This window comes from Balearica regulorum, chromosome 3 (genome assembly GCF_011004875.1).
Source record: "Balearica regulorum gibbericeps isolate bBalReg1 chromosome 3, bBalReg1.pri, whole genome shotgun sequence".
In the NCBI taxonomy this organism is placed as follows: Eukaryota; Metazoa; Chordata; class Aves; order Gruiformes; family Gruidae; genus Balearica; species Balearica regulorum.
This window is the reverse complement of record NC_046186.1, coordinates 118,195,054-118,214,673: the sequence shown is the minus strand read 5'-3', so window position 1 is coordinate 118,214,673 and position 19,620 is coordinate 118,195,054. Positions and strand designations below refer to the sequence as shown.

General features: G+C 41.7%; 1 protein-coding gene across 1 annotated transcript in view; it reads left to right on the top strand.

Annotated features, from left to right (window-relative positions):
- The window catches only part of MACROD2 (mono-ADP ribosylhydrolase 2), an 889,996-nt gene that overhangs the window by 790,609 nt on the left and 79,767 nt on the right, over positions 1-19,620 (top strand). The window contains exon 9 of the mRNA XM_075749758.1: positions 12,601-12,682. Coding sequence (XP_075605873.1) covers positions 12,601-12,682 — 82 coding nt within the window. The remainder of the gene's footprint in view (positions 1-12,600; positions 12,683-19,620) is intronic.

The window sequence follows — 19,620 nt, the reverse complement described above, 5'->3', positions numbered from 1 at the left end:
TCAAGGCTGATGCGACAGATGTTGCTTGTAGGTACAAAATGTGACCTTGTGAAAGCTCTCTGTGCTCTCACTTGGGAAGGAAAACTCACGGTCATGGCATCTCTTCAGTCACAAAGGGTAAGAGGAGGGGAAAAAAAACCCCAGACAGAGCATGATCAGAGGGGAGGAAATCACAGCATGGGGATAGATAATGATGATACCGTCTAGTTCTTATATAATGCTTTTCACCAGGAGATCACAAAATAATTTGAGAACTACAGCTCTCACAAAGGTGAAAGGGAATCCCAGTCCTGTGTTGTATCCATTAAGCCTGTTGCATCTTGTACAGATCAAAGAGAAGGACTTCAGTCACAGCTAACACTACTGAGCCACTATTCTCACATGTTTTGGGCAAATGAGGAGAATACAATAAAATGTTTGCTGTCTCGCTGTACAACATTAATTACAAAGCTGTGAAGTCACCTTATACCTGGCATATATTGTGAAGCACTCGGTAATGAATGTGTTGCAGAAAATTTCCAGCTGAAACCCGAACAGGACCATTTACAGATGCTTTACTGAATACAAGTGCCAAATCTTAGGTTAGGTTTTGGCTGTGGACCAAAAAAACTTTCCACAAGAGGTGATTATTATGTATGATTCATACAGTGAGTCCACACGAGTAAAAATAATACTGCTTAGCTCTCAGTGTTCAAAGTGCTTTTACATTTTCAGAGTGCTGTGCAAACATTAGTTAAGTAATGGCATAAAGTTAGTTACATTTTTGTGCATTTAGCATTGACATTTTGACAATAAATGGTTTGGGAGACTTTATATGCATCAGTGCATTTGAGCAGCTCATATAAATTGTGTTAATGTTCTCAATTGTATTTGAGCAACATCTTAGTAATTTAGATACTTTTTATCTTATGATGAGCAGATAGGTAGAGCAAAGGTTATCTGTAGATAGCAACGTACCATAAATAAGGTATCTTCTTGTCCTTTCTAATAAAACGTAAATCTGCACTTACCTCTGTGGCTTGTGCGCTGTGATCTGCCGCAGAAATAAACACACTGGTAGAAGTCAGAAACCACTAAGAGCCATCATTAGCATTCCAACTGCGGAAACAGAGCTCCATCCAGAAGATGGATTTTGTGGAATTGGTGTACCCAAGGTTAGACATCAGGACTAGGTAAAGCACCGGAACATCTGTTGGCTATTTTCAGAGAACTGTCAGCCTATTACTATCTATTAAAATTAATTTTAAAGTGATCCCTTAGAGATTAATCTCTCTTTTCCCTTCCTGATCCTTGTGAAAAATGTTGGCATACAGTTGACATTTATATCCCAGCAGATTTTTTTTTTATTTATTTTTTTCTAAGCAACCTATATTAAAGTTGCAATATCCTCTGTGGAAGACATTTGTCAATTGTATCAAGCTGGCTTAATGACCTTTCACGTGAGGACATTTTGGCTGAATCGCAGACCGAGCTTACATGCCAAATCTATAATAGCGTCTGCTCTGAAGCATAGATCTTCCTTACTGGTCCCAGACTCTCACAGGTGCAAATATCCCAAAAGCAGGCTCTGAAGTGCAGCCATTCCCCGAGTTGACCCAGCCACCAGCTCAAGTTCTTGAGTTCTTGGGGAATAAGTATTTTATATCAAATTTTCTTGTCTCGCTGCTCATTGTTCCTCCTGATCTCCTTTCTGAGTAGCAAGAAACATGCAGAGGTTGCGTTTAGATCATGCAGGCTCCTGACTTGGTTTCTTTGAGGATGCTGGGAATCAAACATTGTGAAATCTTACGAAAATAACTCATTGCTCTACAGTCATTCTTACTTAACAAAAACGCACATTATGTTGTGGTACCTACCTAAGCGTCTCAGGCATGAATAGGGTGTAATTGTGACTGTAAGAAGTGACTTTCTACAAAAAGAAAAAAGAACTTTTGTGTAGGAAGGAGACAAATAGACTTTTTTTTTTTTCCTAAACATATATTTTACCTGGCATCTATCTGACGCACAGTAAGCAAACGATTCTGAGCTGATCTCCTTTTTGGAGGAGACAGTGGAGTGAGCGTCCTGGGAATGGAAGTGTTTTTTTCCTAGCAGTACTGGAAATGTAATAGCAGCTTCTTCTGCCTGGTTCTGTCTTTTTCTGGTGGCAAAAAGATTATCTCCAGCATTAGAATGAGACACACAGTATTTGAGAAAATCAGCCTTTGTCCTTTAAAAACGGTCTTTAATAGCTTGCATTAATGAATTTGATTTGATCTATAAATGACAGATAACTTAATCGTAAAACATTTTCTTCAAGGAGAGAGATAAGGTAATATTTACATAAATGAGATTCAGTCCAGGTTTTAGTAAGAGCAACGGTGTCAGAGCTGTTTCAGGTTATGCAATGTGGCCTATATTCTGGGGGAGTCAATTTATTTTTTTAATTTTTTTTTTTTTTTTGAGAAGGACTTTTTTTTATCTGCAACAAACTTTTTGGATAAGAGTTTTGCAAACTCTATGTTGTTCCTTTATAACCTTGCTAGCAGGTATATTACCCCTTCACTTTGAGTCTATTACAGTTTTAATCCCTTCAGTGGGGAGTAATTATTAACTTTCCACACCAATGTTATGTCTCTCTATGTTCTCCTTCGAATGAAGAATGGAGAATATATGGAGGTGCCGGGGAGGAGAACTTGCAATACATTGCAGATGATCACAGTTGTAGCGCTGCTAATACAGGTTGAGGACTCTGTCCCTAAAAGTGCTGAGTTTTTGACACTTGTTGAATTTTTTTGAAGCTTAGCTGTAGTGTCCAGTGTAACTTGGTGTCCAGAGTGCTGCTGTTGTCTTCCCACTGACCCAAAACCCCTTTGAAGTCAACAGCTTCTGGGTAAAGAGCAACTAATGCGAACGTTAAGGTAGGATGAAGGTGAGAATGGTTAAAGAAGCAATAGCAAGCAAGGGAAACGCCCAGTGTGAGCTTCCTTCAGGGACTGCTCTCAATTGCATTAGGTTTGAGGGACTTCTATGTCAAATCATGTATTTTGCAAAGCTTTCTAAGGTGAAACCTTCCATGTTCTGGGTGTGTGTATAATTTTGTATGTGGGGGTCATCTGGCCTCTTCTGATACCTAAATAAGTTGAATTTTAAACCAACTGTGTAAGATCAAGCCAGAATTTTTTCCTCTCTCAATAATTTAAAAAATAACATGAAAAGCCCAAGTGACAGCAGTCAACAGCTGTAAAGTACCCCAGCCCCTGAGGTGAGGTAAAACCTTTGCTCGACCTCAGTGGGAAAATTGTTGCTGCGTTTATCATGACGGCAAATTTACCCTGCCTGTAACAGCACACTTAAAAAAGTTATTTAAGCCATCATCTGCTGCTTCTAGGAAATGTTTCTCCTGCTCTTTTTCTGCAGCTTAAGCATTTATTGTGCATCCTCAGGACTCTGCCCGGGGCCGCTCAGCAGCTCAGCCAGAAACAAATATTTCTGTCCCAGCCACGAGATGCGAGCGCCCTCCTATTCCTACGGCAGGAGGGGATGCCCACCCCTGTCACAGGGAAGAGCGAGGGAAGCAGAGGTTTTGGGGACTGACAGACAGGTGGTTCCAACTGCTCTTGGACCTGGTGACTTCTCGTAACTCCCAGAAGTCGCTGCTATCCCCTGCCTCAGCAGCAGTAGGGAGCTTTCCTTTCCAGGGCACTGCTCTCCCTGCTGGTCCCCAGCCTCAGGCCTCCTCCTGGTGCTGGCTCTAGCATCCAAACTTAAATTACTGTACCTGTCTGAAGGGCAGGAGGTACCATCACTTGGTGTCTCTGTGTGCTTTGAAAATCTGAAGCTGTTTTATATTCAGAATCTTGCAGCAGCCGTAAAGATGATGGCAAGGAGGAGATTTATTATATTTTTTTCTTGAATGGTGGACTCTGAGCAAGTAGTACCGATTCTCCTGCTGGGCCTGGGAAGGAGTGGAAGTTGTATTGGTAGATATTGCACGGTACTATGACAAAACTGGCAAAACCATCAAGAATACAAGAATTTTCTGAAGTGACACCTCAGCCTCAGGGGATCCAGCAAAGAGCTTTTGGTGTTAGTGGAATTTTGTGGCATCTTCTGGGGATTAGTCTACCGCAGGTTGGACCCCCAAACAGGCTTAGAACACTCATAATCATTGGGAGCTTTGGGGTATTTAAGTCCAAATTGTACTGAAAAGATACTAAAAAATGTATGTTGTAAGGTAAAATCTGGTGCAAAAAGTTGGCCTATGGGATTATAACGCCCTGCTTGATTGTATGTCACAATACCGTCTTATTCAGCAGAGATCCACAATGAGGATATAATGATAACTTTAAGTAAGCTGATGATTTATCTCCTAAAAACCGCATGGTTGTTGTAAAACTGCCTATCAGATATTTTCAGAGTACTATCCTTCACAAGCCCTTATTTAACGCAGTTATATTTGCATGCATACCCTCTCTTCACATTTGCCATTTGTCACTGAGATAGCAAATTACATTCATCAGAATCCATTCATTCCCCCGGTTTCGCTGAATACAGGATTATCTTGGCTGTGTCAGCTGCCCTATGACTGGTAACTGTGAAAAATGGAGGTCGCCTTCAGATATTCCAAACATGTATCTTCAAAGGACAGTAGGTATTAAGCTGGAAAAGATTAATGGGCTTTATGTCATGGTGTTTGTGTGGCATAAAAGTGAATTGTGCAGATTGATGGATATCTTGGTAAAAACAAATGCATTTTTAAACTACTCTCTTGGCCCTTTCCTGACAAGTTTTAGTGACCATCAAAAGAAATATACTGAGACGTTGCCTTAAATCCTAGGCTGATTTTACAGGTTTTTTCACCTTTAGGAAACTGAGAAACTTTTAGTTGTTGAGCAAAAAACCACATGTGAACTATTAACTACTGGTTATTTTCTAGTCTGTCTGTGTTTATATTAGAACTACAGGGCTATCATGTCTTATTTGTCATATAATCGTGCAATGTATAAGTGGAACATGTATAATTTTGTTGCTGACCATTTTTAAATTCCTCAGAAAATATTGTCATAATTTCCTGGTTTAGATCCAGATTGCTTCTTTAGGACAGCCACCCTCCTTGTCTGGCAGGTGCTTTGTTCATGCAAAAAAGTAACAGCACAAACAGTCACCAGATCCAAAAAGAAAAGCTCTACCTGTCCTTGAATAATACACTGTATTAAAAAGGTATTGAAAGCACAGAGTGGATTATCTCAAGGAGAATAAGTAACCTTTAAAAAACAACCAATGTATTAGGGAAATAGAGTTATCATAATCGATTCTCACAATATGCCAGAGGAAAACTGGTGGTGTGCAGTGAAGCTTGTGAACTTCACTTGTGACCATGGATGGGATTTTTATTTTTTTTGTCTGTAGCATCTTTGTTTGAGAGAAAAAAAAAACAGGAGAAAAAAAAATCCCAAGATCCTGGTCTAGTTCTGCTACTCTTACTCTCTGTGACCTTGGGCACATCAAATCTCCACCTGGAGACAAAGATCTATCAGAAGTATCACAAGACTGTAACGCTTACCTGTGTGTGAGATCTGTGGGTAAAAGTGCTTCTCCCCTGGAGAGTATTATGGGTTTTAATGAGTTTCTGTAATACAGGTAATTGTGCCATAGCGATAACTGCCGAGGTGTGTCTGGTACCTGTGTGATACAGGGAGTCATTTGCCCTCATCTGTTGAATACGAGCGAAGCTGTAGGACCGGGCGCAATAGACAGGGAGGCACATTCTGACGGTGTTTTAAATTTATCTTGAGTTGCATTGCCAAGTGTGTTGCTACCGCATTTTGGTTTAGAGGCGGGGATTGCTGCAAAGCCTTATGTACCGTTCCTTTGGGATGCTGTTTGTGTTAATATTTTAAACTTGTAATAAATTTCTGGTGAGTGTTTTGCGGTGTTTTGGGTTGGTTTTTTTTTTTAAATTGCCTTTGGACTTTTAATTATGTTTCACTCCAAGCAAAGCATGTTTTCTGTCATGAAGTGGGATATTAAAGCACTAATAATAACTTTCTGGTTTTTAACTTCAGTACGACCACCATAGAAAACATTCCACTCTATTCGTGATAAGGATAAATCATTTTATAATTCATGTGTTTTGTATTATTTTTTCTTTCAATGACTGCCTAAGTAATATGATGGTTTAAGTAAGAGTTACATCCTCACAGCTAGTCCTCAACGGGTATTTGCTCTTGATGTGATATGATAACGCTCCATTAATACCATTACTTGCAGGAGGTTTACTGTAATGTGGATTTTTATTTAGATTTTTGCTTTGGATTCAAAGAATCTCAAAACTCAAATCCATGGAAAACAAAGAGTTTTGTCCTGAGAGAGTGTGTCTTTCTCCTTCCCCTAATAGGGCCGAAGGATGATCTAGAGATTGCCTGTTTGCCTGAAGCTGGGCTCATTTGGGAGGCTGCAAGTTCAAAGAAACGCGGGCTGTGTTTTGACTCAGGTCTGCAGTGGATTTGAAGCTGGGCCAGGTGTGAAGATCTTAAGGCTGGGTGAATTGCTTTGTGAACATCATCACACAGTTCGTTGATTGTCAAATTCACCGTGTCACCAGTCTGACACCTCTGCCCCACTTAAATCTTGTTATGAGGATGGAAGCGGCGTCGAAGCTTTGTATTTGCCATAAATATTTGACTGAAGGTTTTTTTTGAGAGTAATTCTGCAATTATAGACCATGATGTCATGCCGAGAGGAGCAGACAGTCAGCTAGGCTCTATGCTTTAGGGGTTTCTGTGAAATTAGTAATAATAATAGGAGGCTGAATTTTAATTTATGGTCCTATGAAATGAGTAGGTTTTACAAGGCCTGAAGCATTCACCTTTGGAAGGAGTGTGTGAAAACTTCTGGCCTCGATCATGGCTCGTTTCCAAGTGAGATGCAGTCCTCTCTGCTCTCCCTTTTCGGTCAGGCAGCCTGCTATCTGGACAGCTGGCCAGATGCGCGTGGTGCTCAGGACAGGCGGCACCACTGGCGAAGTGGATCGCAGCTGCTGCAAGGGATATGGCAGATGCCCCCGTTACTTTACAAAGCTGGTATTTCCATCTGTTAGTTGGTTGCAATAGGATTACCAGAGGATCAGATCGGCCAGAGGGTAGGTTGAAGGGGAGACTGTCAGCATCAAGAGTGTCATTTACCAGTACTTCAAGGGGGCAGAAACAGATATCTGTCTCTTTGAAGTGTACCTCTGCATGTAGTCAGTTCCATGCATCAGCTCGGTCCTGGGCAGGGAGGAACTCTGTCAGAAAACCAGAAAAGAAAGAGATGGAAAATGAGGTCCCCGAAGATAAGCGAGACAAACTTATGGACTTCAGAACGGCAAACTGAGCCCTTGCCACAGAAATAGAAGCAATTTTACACAGTGGGCAGGGACCAGCTAGGACACTCATAGCCTGATCTGTGGTGCATTAAAAGTCTCTTCCTCCTTATTCTTTGCTTCGCACAACTGAGATGTTGATTCCACGAGAGCGTGCCTTGGAAACGTGACTTAGGTGGCTTTGTTCCTACTGATCTGAGCCGCAGTCCCAACAAAGGGAAAATGTGGGGTTGTGGCATGGTTGAAGGTTCAGGGCTTCTCCCTTACAGGCACTGTAGTCAAGGAGACTTAATGAGTACAGGCAGCTCTGAACTGTGGCTGTTAAGGATACGTTTGAGAAAGTGTCTGAAGATTTAGGGTAATGAAATCTGAATATCAGAAGAACTTTAATTTTTAAGGAGGCAAATGTTATTTCTGGCGTTACAGAGTATAGGCGCTGATCCAAGCTCGCTGAAGTCAATAAAAAACCTCCGTTTGGCTTCACTGAGTTTTGAATTAAGTCCACAGAATGTTTGATAAACTAAAAATGTTACAGCAAGCTTCTGGTGTTCACCTCGTAATATGTCCTGGTGGGATCAGGCACGGGCGTTTCATAAAAGGGACTTGCCGTATGTACAAAGAGCAGAAAGCTGCTTCATTCTCTTTGTTGTTTGTTACCATTAATTTGATTTGGGATTGGGAAACATTTTTTTACTAGTTAGCATTGTTTTTCTATTGTGTATTTTCTGGTAGGATTTAAATTATCATGTAACTTCTTGTCGCATATAATAAAAAGCAGTCAATGCCTGCTGGGTAAATGTCTCGGAGCTGGGGATGCACATGGAATACTTGGGAGTGCCGAAATGCAGTTGGGTTTATTTTCATTGAGAGTTGTTATTTTGTTAGGACACAAGGTGGCAATGACATGGAAACACTCATTAAATAAAATAGTCTAGAATGTCTTTTGATTGGTTTTTTGCTTCAAGTTTATGCTTGATATATACAGCTTGGCACCTGGGTATACGTACAACTATATACGCATGACAACATTTGGCATGTCCTGTGGATTGTGCTTGGCAATACCTCTTTATAGCAATGCATAAGTGCATGACAAAGTATTACTCTCCCCTAAACAGATAGGGAAATTAAGTCAGAGGAATCAGACAACCTGCCAGAGGCCACAGCAAAAGAGCCGAGATAAAAACAGAGACATTTTCGATCCCAAAATGTATGTAGGTACAGCTGTAGAGTGTAAACTCCTCCTATGTCAGTGGCTGGATGCGCAGATGTGCGCATACATGTGCAACGTCCTGCCCCACGCTGCAGTAGAGGGAAGGGTCCTTTAGGGAACTTGGCGTGTACTTTATTTTGCTGGGAAGGCAGGGCTTTTTTTCTACTCAAAGAATCCATAAAAAAGGGTGTAAAGTTGCCAGAAGGCATCAGCAGGCTCTTGTTTTATTGCGGCCTTGGATGCGGCGAGGCTTGCGATCGTTTCTCCAAGCGGTGCGTGTCCATCTTGCTCCGTTTGCCTTCCGTGGGCAGAGCTGTCTTTGTTCGGTGGTGTCTGCGTGTCGGTGGAGCTCGGCCGCCGCAGAGGGGTGCAGCTCTCTGCTCTGCCGTGTGGTTTGTGGGACCCTCGGCAGTTTTTCATCATTCCTGCGCTGCAGTGACGGTGCAGTCCCTGAGCGCCCGCCAGCCCCAGCTTCCCAAGGAGCTCTTCTAAACTCTTAGTGGTTTATGAATGAACTAACCCAAGGTGCATTAACCCAGCAATAAACAAAACTCACTAGATGCAAAGTGCTCTCAAATTCACAGGGAAAAACAAACCAACCAACCCCCACTGAACAAAAAAAAACAGGAGGAAATATTTTTGCTAGCTTTTTTGTATTAAGATCAATGCTGCTGCTCTTAAGACCAACAGTGCTTTTACACCCAGTGGAGGGGTTTTCAGTTCATGAGATTTGGCTGTATCCTAGTAAAATCCTGGCATTAATGACTGACTCTGGGTCCATTCCACTTCAAAACAGCCTGAGCCCTGTGAGCCACTCAGAGCCCCAGAAATTTACTGATCCTTATCAGGTACAGCTAACAAAACTGCCGGGAAAGTATCCCCCTCAAAATTAAATGCAGCCTGGCAAGGAGAGCAGGGCCCAAGAAAAAAAAATAAAAAAAATCAATGTACTTGCAGCCTTGAGCTGTGAAGCTGCCTACTAAGTGAACAGCTCATGCAATTTAACTCCCTTCTTCCTGTGTTGCAGTGCTCTTAATTTTGGGGTTCTTTGATCCACCTATTCATAGCTGTGAAGCGAGCAGAATTTAATCAGGCTCTGACAGGGGATGGCTGATTTTAATACCGACCTCCAAAAAAGAGCTGTCAATCAAGGATGAGCTTTAATACCTTCAACTTGCAGCTCCTTTAAACTTCTGCTGCAGTTGAGCGGTGCTTGGTCAGCTGTGGAGGAGCCGGGCACCTACAAAAGGTGCTGGGGGCTCCTTGGGCACGTTCGGGGGAGTCCCTGGGGGCTAGTCCCTCCCCTCTGTAAAGGGGCGGCATGAAATGTCTAATCAAGTTGGCATTTCCTAGCCACATGAGAGGAGAGATTTCCTCTTTGAACAAGGTGCAGCTTTCATTAAGTGCACAGCCCAAAAGGCCTGCTGAGCTTTTGTGAGCCAGGAGGCAAGGCAGGTTCGGAGTCACTTGGATTAAACCTTTCCTTATTGTAGCTGGAACAGGAACAGTGAGGACAAGGGTTACTTTCCATACCTAATTTCGAGTTTAGCTGGGAATGTTAGATAAAATAGTCAATGACTGGCAGGATGATAGAATATGGTTTAATTTCAGATTTACTTTCTGCCAACACATGCCATTCAATCAGATAAACACAGGATTTCAACTGTCATCACAATATCTTATGCATACTTAAAAATAGAGCACTTTTTCTCACACCAGGAAGAAATTGAACAGGTTTATATATAGTATGTATACAGTCGGGAGGCTAGAAATTTTGAAATAGTCTGCTGTTTCTAGAGAGATTCCCTATCTTTAAATTAAAGAATTGTATTAGAAGTAGTAGAAATCCTCAGGATTGCAGAAGTTTTATCATTGCAACTGCACAGAATAAATAAAAGTAAAGGGAACACCTTGAGAACTATATAAAATGAGGGAAAGGTGCATAGTATTGACAGCAGAGGATATGAGACTATATAGAGAGCAAGACGACTCGGAACTTCTTTGCGTGGGAATATCATTCCCCCTCCGGTTTATAAGTTTCCATCCTTGCTCTTTTGTCTGTTCTGGGTCACGTATTGGGTCTATCACTGTAATGCGTGAATATCTGCTCTGCTCAGGAGATGGAGATAGAAGATGACAATCTAGCATCACCCCAGTACTACCCTAAACCAATTTTCACAATAAATGTAATTTAAGCATTCACTGTCTAAAGCTTCCCTCCTGAAAACACACAACTTCACTTGGTGGAAACTCTTGTATCGGTGAAATGTGGCACCTCTTTTCAACGGTGCTTTATGTTATAAATTTGTGAGTACGCAGCTGAGTGTGGCTTTTTGGCTCAAGCACTTAACCAGTATCTCGGTTCTTTATTATATCCCTTGTGAAGAGCAGCTGATGACACAGTCCAGCATATTTTTAAGATCTAGCCTGGTTTGTTTACGAGGGATGCACAGAACAGCTTGTTTCTGTGAACATCACGTGAGCAGACAGCAACAGGCAGTTTTCTTGCTCACAAATCTGCTGATACGCTTCCCCTGCAAGCATTGTCCGCCCCAGCTCGGTCCTGCTGCTTTCCCTCCTGCTCACAAGCTTCTTTCTTCCTTAATGTAGGTTATATGTAACCTGTACCTTCAGTATTTCCTACCTAGTTTGTTCTTTCAGGTTTCGTAGTCAGCTTTGATTCAGACATGTCCTTGTTAGCAACTACTAGCATTTTCCAGCGTAACTAATTATTGTCTGCTCTCATTGCCGTCTGTATTCTACCAGGCTGCTCTAAAATGAGCTCTAAAATGACATCCTGAGCTGCTCAGCATAATGGTGTCTTTGAAGCCAAGACTTGTACTTTGCTTCGAAGAGCAGCTCTAGCAAAAGAACAGCTTTTCTACTGAAGATAAGGGAAAGAGGACGTTTTTTTGAGAGCGTTCCTCCTGCCGCTTTCCCTGCAGGGGGGAGGCTGGTGCTTTTCCTAGCATGTGCAAAGGCGCTCTTGAGGAGCTCTGCTACGACAGATCCGCTTATTGCCCGTGGAGACACGAGGACAGCGTAATGCCGACCAAGATGCTGAATTTCCTATTGCTTCGGCTTCATCCCTCTTTGGTTAAGCTCTCATGCACTTCAGAGGAAAAACTTGATTACCGGGTTGCGGGTCCCTCAGCTCAGCCGTGGGAGGGTCTTTTTGACTTCCCCAGCTCCCTCCTGGAGCTGGGTTTTGGCTGCAGAGGCAATTTGTGCTGGGCTATGCAAACAGATAAAACAAAGAAATAGCAAGGCTAGAGCGAAGTCCCATGTGGGTGTTTTTCAATCTCAAAGGCTTTGGAATTCTGTTTGGGTTTTGTTTGGCTTTTTTTTTTTTTTTTTTTGGTCTCTCTTAGAAAAGCCTTTCACATACAATGATCTCCCAAACAATTTATTTGAAGTCATTGGTGGGTGGCGCATACATTATGGGCTGTGGTTTCATTGATATGCTCAGCCTTGCTAAGTAGATGGCATATTAAATGTTTTATTTACCCCGTGTGCTACCTGTCATCTAATCAGCTTTTGTTTTTGCTGCATTCTGCTTGTATTATAGCAAGAGTAAGTGGTTTCATGTAAATTAAAACCGCGTGAAACCTTTTAAAGCCATTTTAAAATACTAAATGGTTTTGCAAATAGGTTTGTCGGACAAGGATTGGAAAAAGAGCTCTTTGCTTACCCATTTACTCTTTTGTATGCTTATTAGAAGCCCCCCATGTGACTCTTTCATCAAACATTGCATCCTAGTACTCATCTAGAATGCCAAAAGTCATTTATACTGTGCTCAAGAGTGGTTTGCATAAACAGGAGGCAGTTAACAAAGAATACAGTTGTGAGCTGCGATTGCAAATGTTATTTTATAAATTACAACACAAATGCACAATTAAGTCAAAATATGCATCTCTGTGATGTTTTCTTGCTTGCCTGGAGCATAAAAGTGTGTTGGCTTAAAAGTTTCTTTGCTTTTATTAACTATTATTGCCAATGTTTATGGTTGTGATCATTTCACTATGAATAATTTTGTTTCTTACAGGTGGATCGTATCATCTTCTGCGTCTTTTTGGAGGTTGACTACAAAATTTTCAGGAAGAAAATGGGCGAATTTTTCCCTCTAGGTAGGTATAGTAATCGAGTGCCATCTGAGTTTAAAAAGTGATGCAGCAAAAAGGCAACAGTTGGCGTCCTTTCTTCTTCCCCTGCCTAAGCCAAATATTAAAATGTGAACTTTCTTTAAAGATCAGCTGCACATAAAGGCTCTGATCCTGGACAAATGCAGACATTTAAAATTTGTGAACCGGTAAAACTACTTGTGATGCTGCTTTTCCAAAATCAAGGCCTGCTTTTGTATGCTCAGTACAGCTAGTTTCTTCATTCTCTGCCGTATCCGCATCTACTCCTGGAACCTGGTGCGTGGCGCTGGCTGTCTTGACTCTGAGAAGAAAATGATTTGCACTAATGTATATAGCTCCTGGTGTATATTGCTTTTCCATGCACTTTGTACATGCTTTGCTCTTTCATTAACGATGCTGGTCGGGTTTCTCTGGGTCTGAAAAGATACCGCAGGGGTTAAAGCCCAACTGTGTCTGAATGAGAACTTTAAACTTGAGCTGTCCCCGTGCAAGAATGAATGGGAGAAAGATGGCTCTCGCCGGAGCACTTGGGAAATGTTAGCCATTCATCTTACGTTTCACACAGGAGGTTACTTTCTAGAATTTAAGAAAATCTGGTGGATAGTAAATTTGTTAGTCCCCCTCCCCCCATATGCCTGTGATTTATTTTTATCATATATCATTAGAAATCTCTGTTCAGTTTTTTTATCAACCTTCTCCTGTTATATTTTGTTTTCTGTGACATCAGTCCTAGTATATGTGACAAGATCCAGATTTTAGTATTTTTGTTTTATCACCCATTTCAGAGGTGGCAGTCACTTAAATACTCCCCACGCTGTCTGTCTGTCTGGTGGAAAGGGCCTTTGAGTAATAGGAAGCAGAGCTTTGGTGTGTTGTGAGTCTCCATTAATTCTACAGGACCATGTTGTCACAGTAGCCACGGTGGGGTTTTTCCTTTCACTTTGGCTGGTAGTATGGAAATTGTGATGTTTCTGTCTCATCTCACTAGAAGAAAGCTCTTTGTAGATGACTTTGTAATCTCCAGTTCGCAATGACTGGCAGCTGAAACTTAAAGACCTATTGAATTATTCAGGTAGCATAGAATGGTATCTAACCACTTAATAATAATTTTGTCTGGAGCACATTGAACATGCATTTGAAAGACCGCATTCACGTCTAATCCATTCATTGTGTGACTTATTTTTTTTGGCAGTGTACCCCAACACATAGGATAAAGTGGCAGTACCCTGCCTACTGTTGCTGGCTCTGTCTCTGCCCTTCAGATTAAGTGAGAGTAGACTACAGTGTCAATTTGTCAACAAATTAGAGTGTTAATGCTCACCTTCATCGTTAAGGTCTTTGAAATCATGGATTAAAACCTGGTATTGTTGTTACAAATGTAAAACTCACTTGGGTTCGAAAGCCTGAGAGACAAGAAGATGCTTCAGAGCTGGAGCATGGCAAGCCCAAAGGGGAAAAAAGAGGGAGATGGGAGATTTGTTTGTTTTTTGGAGTTTTCAAAACCTGACAGTGTTGAACTCCTGTCTACAGAGAGCCTGTGTGTTGGGTGCAATGTTATATAAAGACTTAGCATTGTATTACTCCACATTATGTAGATGATCAGTTGTACCATAGTTTTAAAAGTATGTTTATTCTTATGCAGGGAAAGTTTTTACGGTTTTTTTGGTTGAACTAAAACTAGGAATTTGATACGTGGCCATAGAGAGGTGGTCATGGTGGGGACCCTCTAAGGTGCAGCAAATCCAGTAGTTTGCAGGTATGTGACTATGCAAAAGGTTGATCCAATGCTTACACGGACAGCTGTCCAAAGAAAGATGTTTTAGTGCTCAGCAGCCACAATTTGGTATAGGTTGTTAAAAGGTCTTAGGACCTGTTTTCATAGCTTCCCTGCTGCAATTTTCTCATAACTAATGATTCAGTTTTGATAAACCTTAGTGATGCTGGTTTCCAGAAGGACCTGAGCACCTACTGGCTCGTGAGCTGGAGCTTTAACAGGAACTGGTTTAGCATTCTGACTCAGCGAAGAATTTCCTGTGGTTAAGCCAGTACTCAGTAATTCAGGAGATCTGATTTTAATGTTTTGTATCACCACGGAGGTTTGGGATGCCCTTATAGGAGTCACTTAGCTCTTCAACTTGTGAGGAGACAGGGAGAGGCAGGAAAGACACATGCTACCCAGATGACTCTCCATTAGTGTCCTTGGAAAATTATCAGTATCTGGGTCTCTCTCCTGGAGGAGTGCCCTAAGGATTAATATCTAGTCTGAGGCTTTCTTTGCCCTCTTGAATTCACACTTTTCTGCAGGGTACCACCACTTCAGCAGATGTCAGCTGAAGTCAGCCCCATCCTAAATTACCTATAGCCTGCTGGTGAGAGCATCAGCTGAAGGTCTGGGTGGTGATCGCCAGATGACCATCATGTCTGCTGCTTGTTCCTTTTTCCTGGTCTCTTGTGAGTTGCCATCTGCACTTAATGCAGTAGACTTTGGCGAGTTATCAGCGGACTATCCTGCTGTAAGGATATTCCATCTCTTTGTAGGACTGGTTTCTTGCACAGAGGACTTAATCAACATGGCTCAGTGTCAAGCAATTTGCAACTGTCTGGCAATAAATTCCTGATATTTAGACTGTGGAAGGAATTGCCAAAACTGGTGGTTTTAGTTTGGTTTTAAGTGAATCTATTAATGTAGTGAAATGAAAGTCTTTAAGGATAGACTAGCCCTAAATTTAAATTGATAAGACACTATCTGAACACTCACAGGAGAGAATAACACTGAGATATTGCTTTAAGCTTAGAGAAAAAACACCAAGACATTTTTAAAGTGTGTCTCACATTTGGAAACAGTATGAAATATATCTACTTTAATAGATGTGGACAAAAATGCTTAGAAAGAAGAATATATTCATAGAGTTATATACATAAATAGTTATTACTTTAAACCCAGTGCATTAATAAATCCAAAAAGACATCCAAGTGCTTGAGCTAGTCAAGTGATAATGAAATGAAGCTAGAGTTACACCTCAGTGCATTAGAGTAAGTGGAATATAGATATAGGGAAATTGTTCCATTAGTTGAACATATCATTAGGCCTATTTTGCTAGTGGAATGCCAAAGAAATTAGTCGAGTAATAGTACTGATATTAAGACAACTGCCAAGAGCCTTGTCATTTGCAAACTTTAAATATATAGGGGGAAGAGGCAGACTTCTAAGTAATTTCCTGTCTTAGGAGTGTAGCAAAGCTGTTCAGTAACAGACCAGTTGTCACAGTCTCATCATTTCTGATTTAATCTCAGTAATCAGTAGCCTGTACAGAACCCAAGTCAAAGCCAGTGAGCTCCAACGGGGAGTGCCGCTTAACCTTTAACTCAAACTTAGGATCTCATTCTAGTGGTTGTCCAGAAAAAAAGTTTTTGTATGTCCTGGTAGAAAAAGAGCAAGGGCAAAAGACAAGGGCACAGACCAACCTTCTGTGCTTAAGATGGATCACTGTTTTAACATATTAGGCACAACAAACAGTGGGGTTTTTGTTGGGGTTGGGGTTTTTTTGGGGGAGTGGGGTGCGTTTTTTTTTACCAATTGAGTCCTATCTCCTAGTGGAATGAGATAGCCCAGCCATTCTCCTTTCAGCTATGTTGGGAAATTCTCTCTGCTTAATCTGAGAGAATGTCTTGCTACATATCTTTCAGGCAAATAAAATATCCTTGCCTGCAGTTCTGGCTCAGATGCGTAGTTCTTACATTGCTGGATTCATTGCTACTAGTATTATGAGTGAGCTTTCCGGGAAAGGAGCTGATACTCGTAACCGTTTTTTTTCTCTTGGAATTCATTGTTTCTTCTAACTGAATTCTAAATGAAGCCTAGATATGTCATGGTTTAACCTGTCAGGCAGCTAAAACAACCACAGAGCCATTTGCTCACTCCCCCTCGCCAGTAGGACGGGGCAGAGAATCAAAAAGAAGGTAAAACTTGTGGATTGAGATAAAGATAGTTTAATAGGACAGAAAAGGAAGGGAATAATAATAGAATGCACAAAACAAATGATGCATGGCACAATTGCTCACCATCCAGAGCTGAAGCTCAGCTTGTTCCTGATCTGTGCCACTTCCCGACCACTCCCACAGTTGTATGCTGAGCATGACGTCATATGGTATGGAATATCCCTTTGGCCAGTTTAGGCCAGCTGTCCTGGCTGTGTGTGTCCCCCAGCTTCTTTGGTGTTCCTCACGTTCTTGTTGGCAGGGCAGTGTGAGAACCTGAAAAGTCCTTGATTGTTTGGCAACAACTAAAACTATCAGTGTGTTATCAACATTCTTCTCATCCTAAATCCAAAACACAGCACTACACCAGCTGCTAGGAAGAAAATTAACTCTATCCCAGCTGAAACCAGGGCAAGATACTAGGCATTACTTTTATTGCTAAATATACATTTATAAGACTGACCAGGGAATGGTATAAGGATAGTCCCCCTTGAAAAGCTGGGCTTACCAACATTTACCTTAGTGATATGTACTTCTAGGATACTATTGGTAGGAGTAAAATTAAGAGTATTTGTAAACAGTTGCCAGCTGGAGGCAAAGATAACTTTTTTTTTTCCTCCTGTATACTGTGTATGACTAGCTTCTTAATATGTCAGATAGATAATCTTGTAAGGACCTTTGGCAAATGCTTATTTTTCATGGTGGCTGTTGTATATTATGAAAGGTTTATCTTAAATTGTAATGCTTAAAGTGTTTCTAAATCTACCACCTGTTATCAGTGGATTGGAGAGGGGAATCATTCTTTCTGAAAATGTTCTTTAGACAAAAATAATGTTATAAAGGGTATGTACTGTGAAGCTGCAGCGTTCAAGGTTATATTACATTCTTACTACTTTAAACAGAGTAACAAAATTACTTCACTAAAGCATAGCTAAAATTGTTAGAGAGAGGACAGGTTTGCACTTTTATTAGACTGGTTGATAGATGGAAGATGCAAGCTTTTAGACTGTGTCCTTTCAGAGCTAATGAAAGGATGCTGAGCCCAAGAGCTTGTGGTTTTTTTTGTTTGTTTGGTTTGTTTTTTTTTTTGAGCCATATCAGCTGGTGTTAGGAAAAAGAGAGAGAAATTGCTTCATCTTGAAAAAACTTCATCTCCCCTCTATTCCAGGTTATGACATTTAATGCATTTTCTGCTTTTGTCCTGGTTGATGAAAACACTGTCCCCTCTACCCAAAGCACAAGGATAAGAGTTACTGTCTTTTATTAATCCTCCTGTTCCTTCAGGAGGGTGCACAGCATCCTAGTTGTGCATAAATGTGCAAATATATTACAATTGCAGAGGAAATTCATTGTTAAGAGATCTACCAGGCTTGGAATCAAATTGGAAAGTGTCTAAATGGCTGAATGAAGGGCTTTGTATTAAAAAGGCAGATCCCTGCACTAATACGTGAGTGAACTCTTAAGCAGAGATTGTAATTTCTGTACTGGTATTGAGAAGCATCGCCCTCTCCGCTTAATATGGCAGACTTCACTGGGACTGAAGCAGTCCTCAGTGTGAGCAAAGGAATCATAAGTTAGCTCTTAGTAAGTAATCCAGTATCAGATGGGTAATTCGTTTGATAAATTTAGCCTCTCTATTTGCATTTGCAGTGTTCATGAGCCGATTCGTTTCCTTAATTCATCACCGGAATGTATTCCACAAAATATTTTTCATGAGCTTTATTTTACTGTGTGGGTAGGTGCCAAGCGGTTTACTGGAAATACCCGATATCCTTTATCTGAGGTTTCACCTGGGTAGTGATTTGCCTCGTAAGTCACGAGGCTCTGTTTTTTCTGACTGGTTCAGGCAGGTGTGCAAAAGCCATTGGGGCTTGGAGCCCCCTGGAAACAGACGTTAGGCAGGAAGATTTGGGGAGCTGGAAATCCCTTTGGCCTTCTCCTCTTGATGAATGAAGGCCATCCTGAAGGTTTTGGTTGCAGCTACTTTTCCTGTGTCTGTGCAGATTTTTCAGGTTGTCATGTTCACGGCTGATAACCGCATGTTTTCACAGGTTTAAACTAGAGGCAGTCAGACTGTCATCTCCCTTTCTTCACTGCTTTCCCTCACAAAGCTTTCAAGACACTGTGGATGGGCTGGGTCCTTGCTGATGACACGGAGCCTAAATTTGTGTCCAGACACCTGCTGTGGGTACACGAACAGGTCCGGGGCTGAGCAGAAGCTGGGACAGAGCCGGAGTGACTGGCCACAGCAGCAGCAGGTTGGGACGTGGTGTCACAGTCTTTGACCTGTGCCCTGGTTGTGGGTAGGATCACCTGCGACCCTGGCCTGTTTGCTGGAAGGAGTGAAATGAGTCTGGTGTCCCTGAGCCCACAGGTCTGATGGAGCTGCAATTCACGCTGTTGTATGGGAATACTCAGGGGACTTTCTGCTTTATTTGGCTTGTGAAACTTTTGACTTTGCACTTGGCAATCCTGCTTGGCTTTTCAAATGATGAATGTGCAATGAGATGGCGCATGACCATGCATCCCTTTACTTTCCAGGACTACGTATCAAGCTACCGAGAACGTACCAGGGTACCACTCGGTATTTATGCGTTCACAGCCATCTGGCCTGCTCTGGACTCCATGCCAGCATTTAATGTTCCCCCAAGACTGAAAATCTGGGGAGCGAGTCTTGTGTTCAGGCAGAGATGAGTGAGGATTTTTTGGTGGGTTGAAGGCAGCAGTGGTTTGGGAGAAGCTGTGGCACGCTGACAATTTCACATGGGTGCGAAATGCTCTCTGCCCCCCTTTGAGCTGTCTTTATATTGGAGGACGTCATCCTCAGATGGCTTCTGCAAGACCCCTTGCTGAAGGACTTAATTCAAAACAGTTGGGGAGAAGCACAGCCCTGCTGTTTCCCATGATGGTTCCTTGTCTCTCAGTAGCGGAGACTTCAAAGGAAG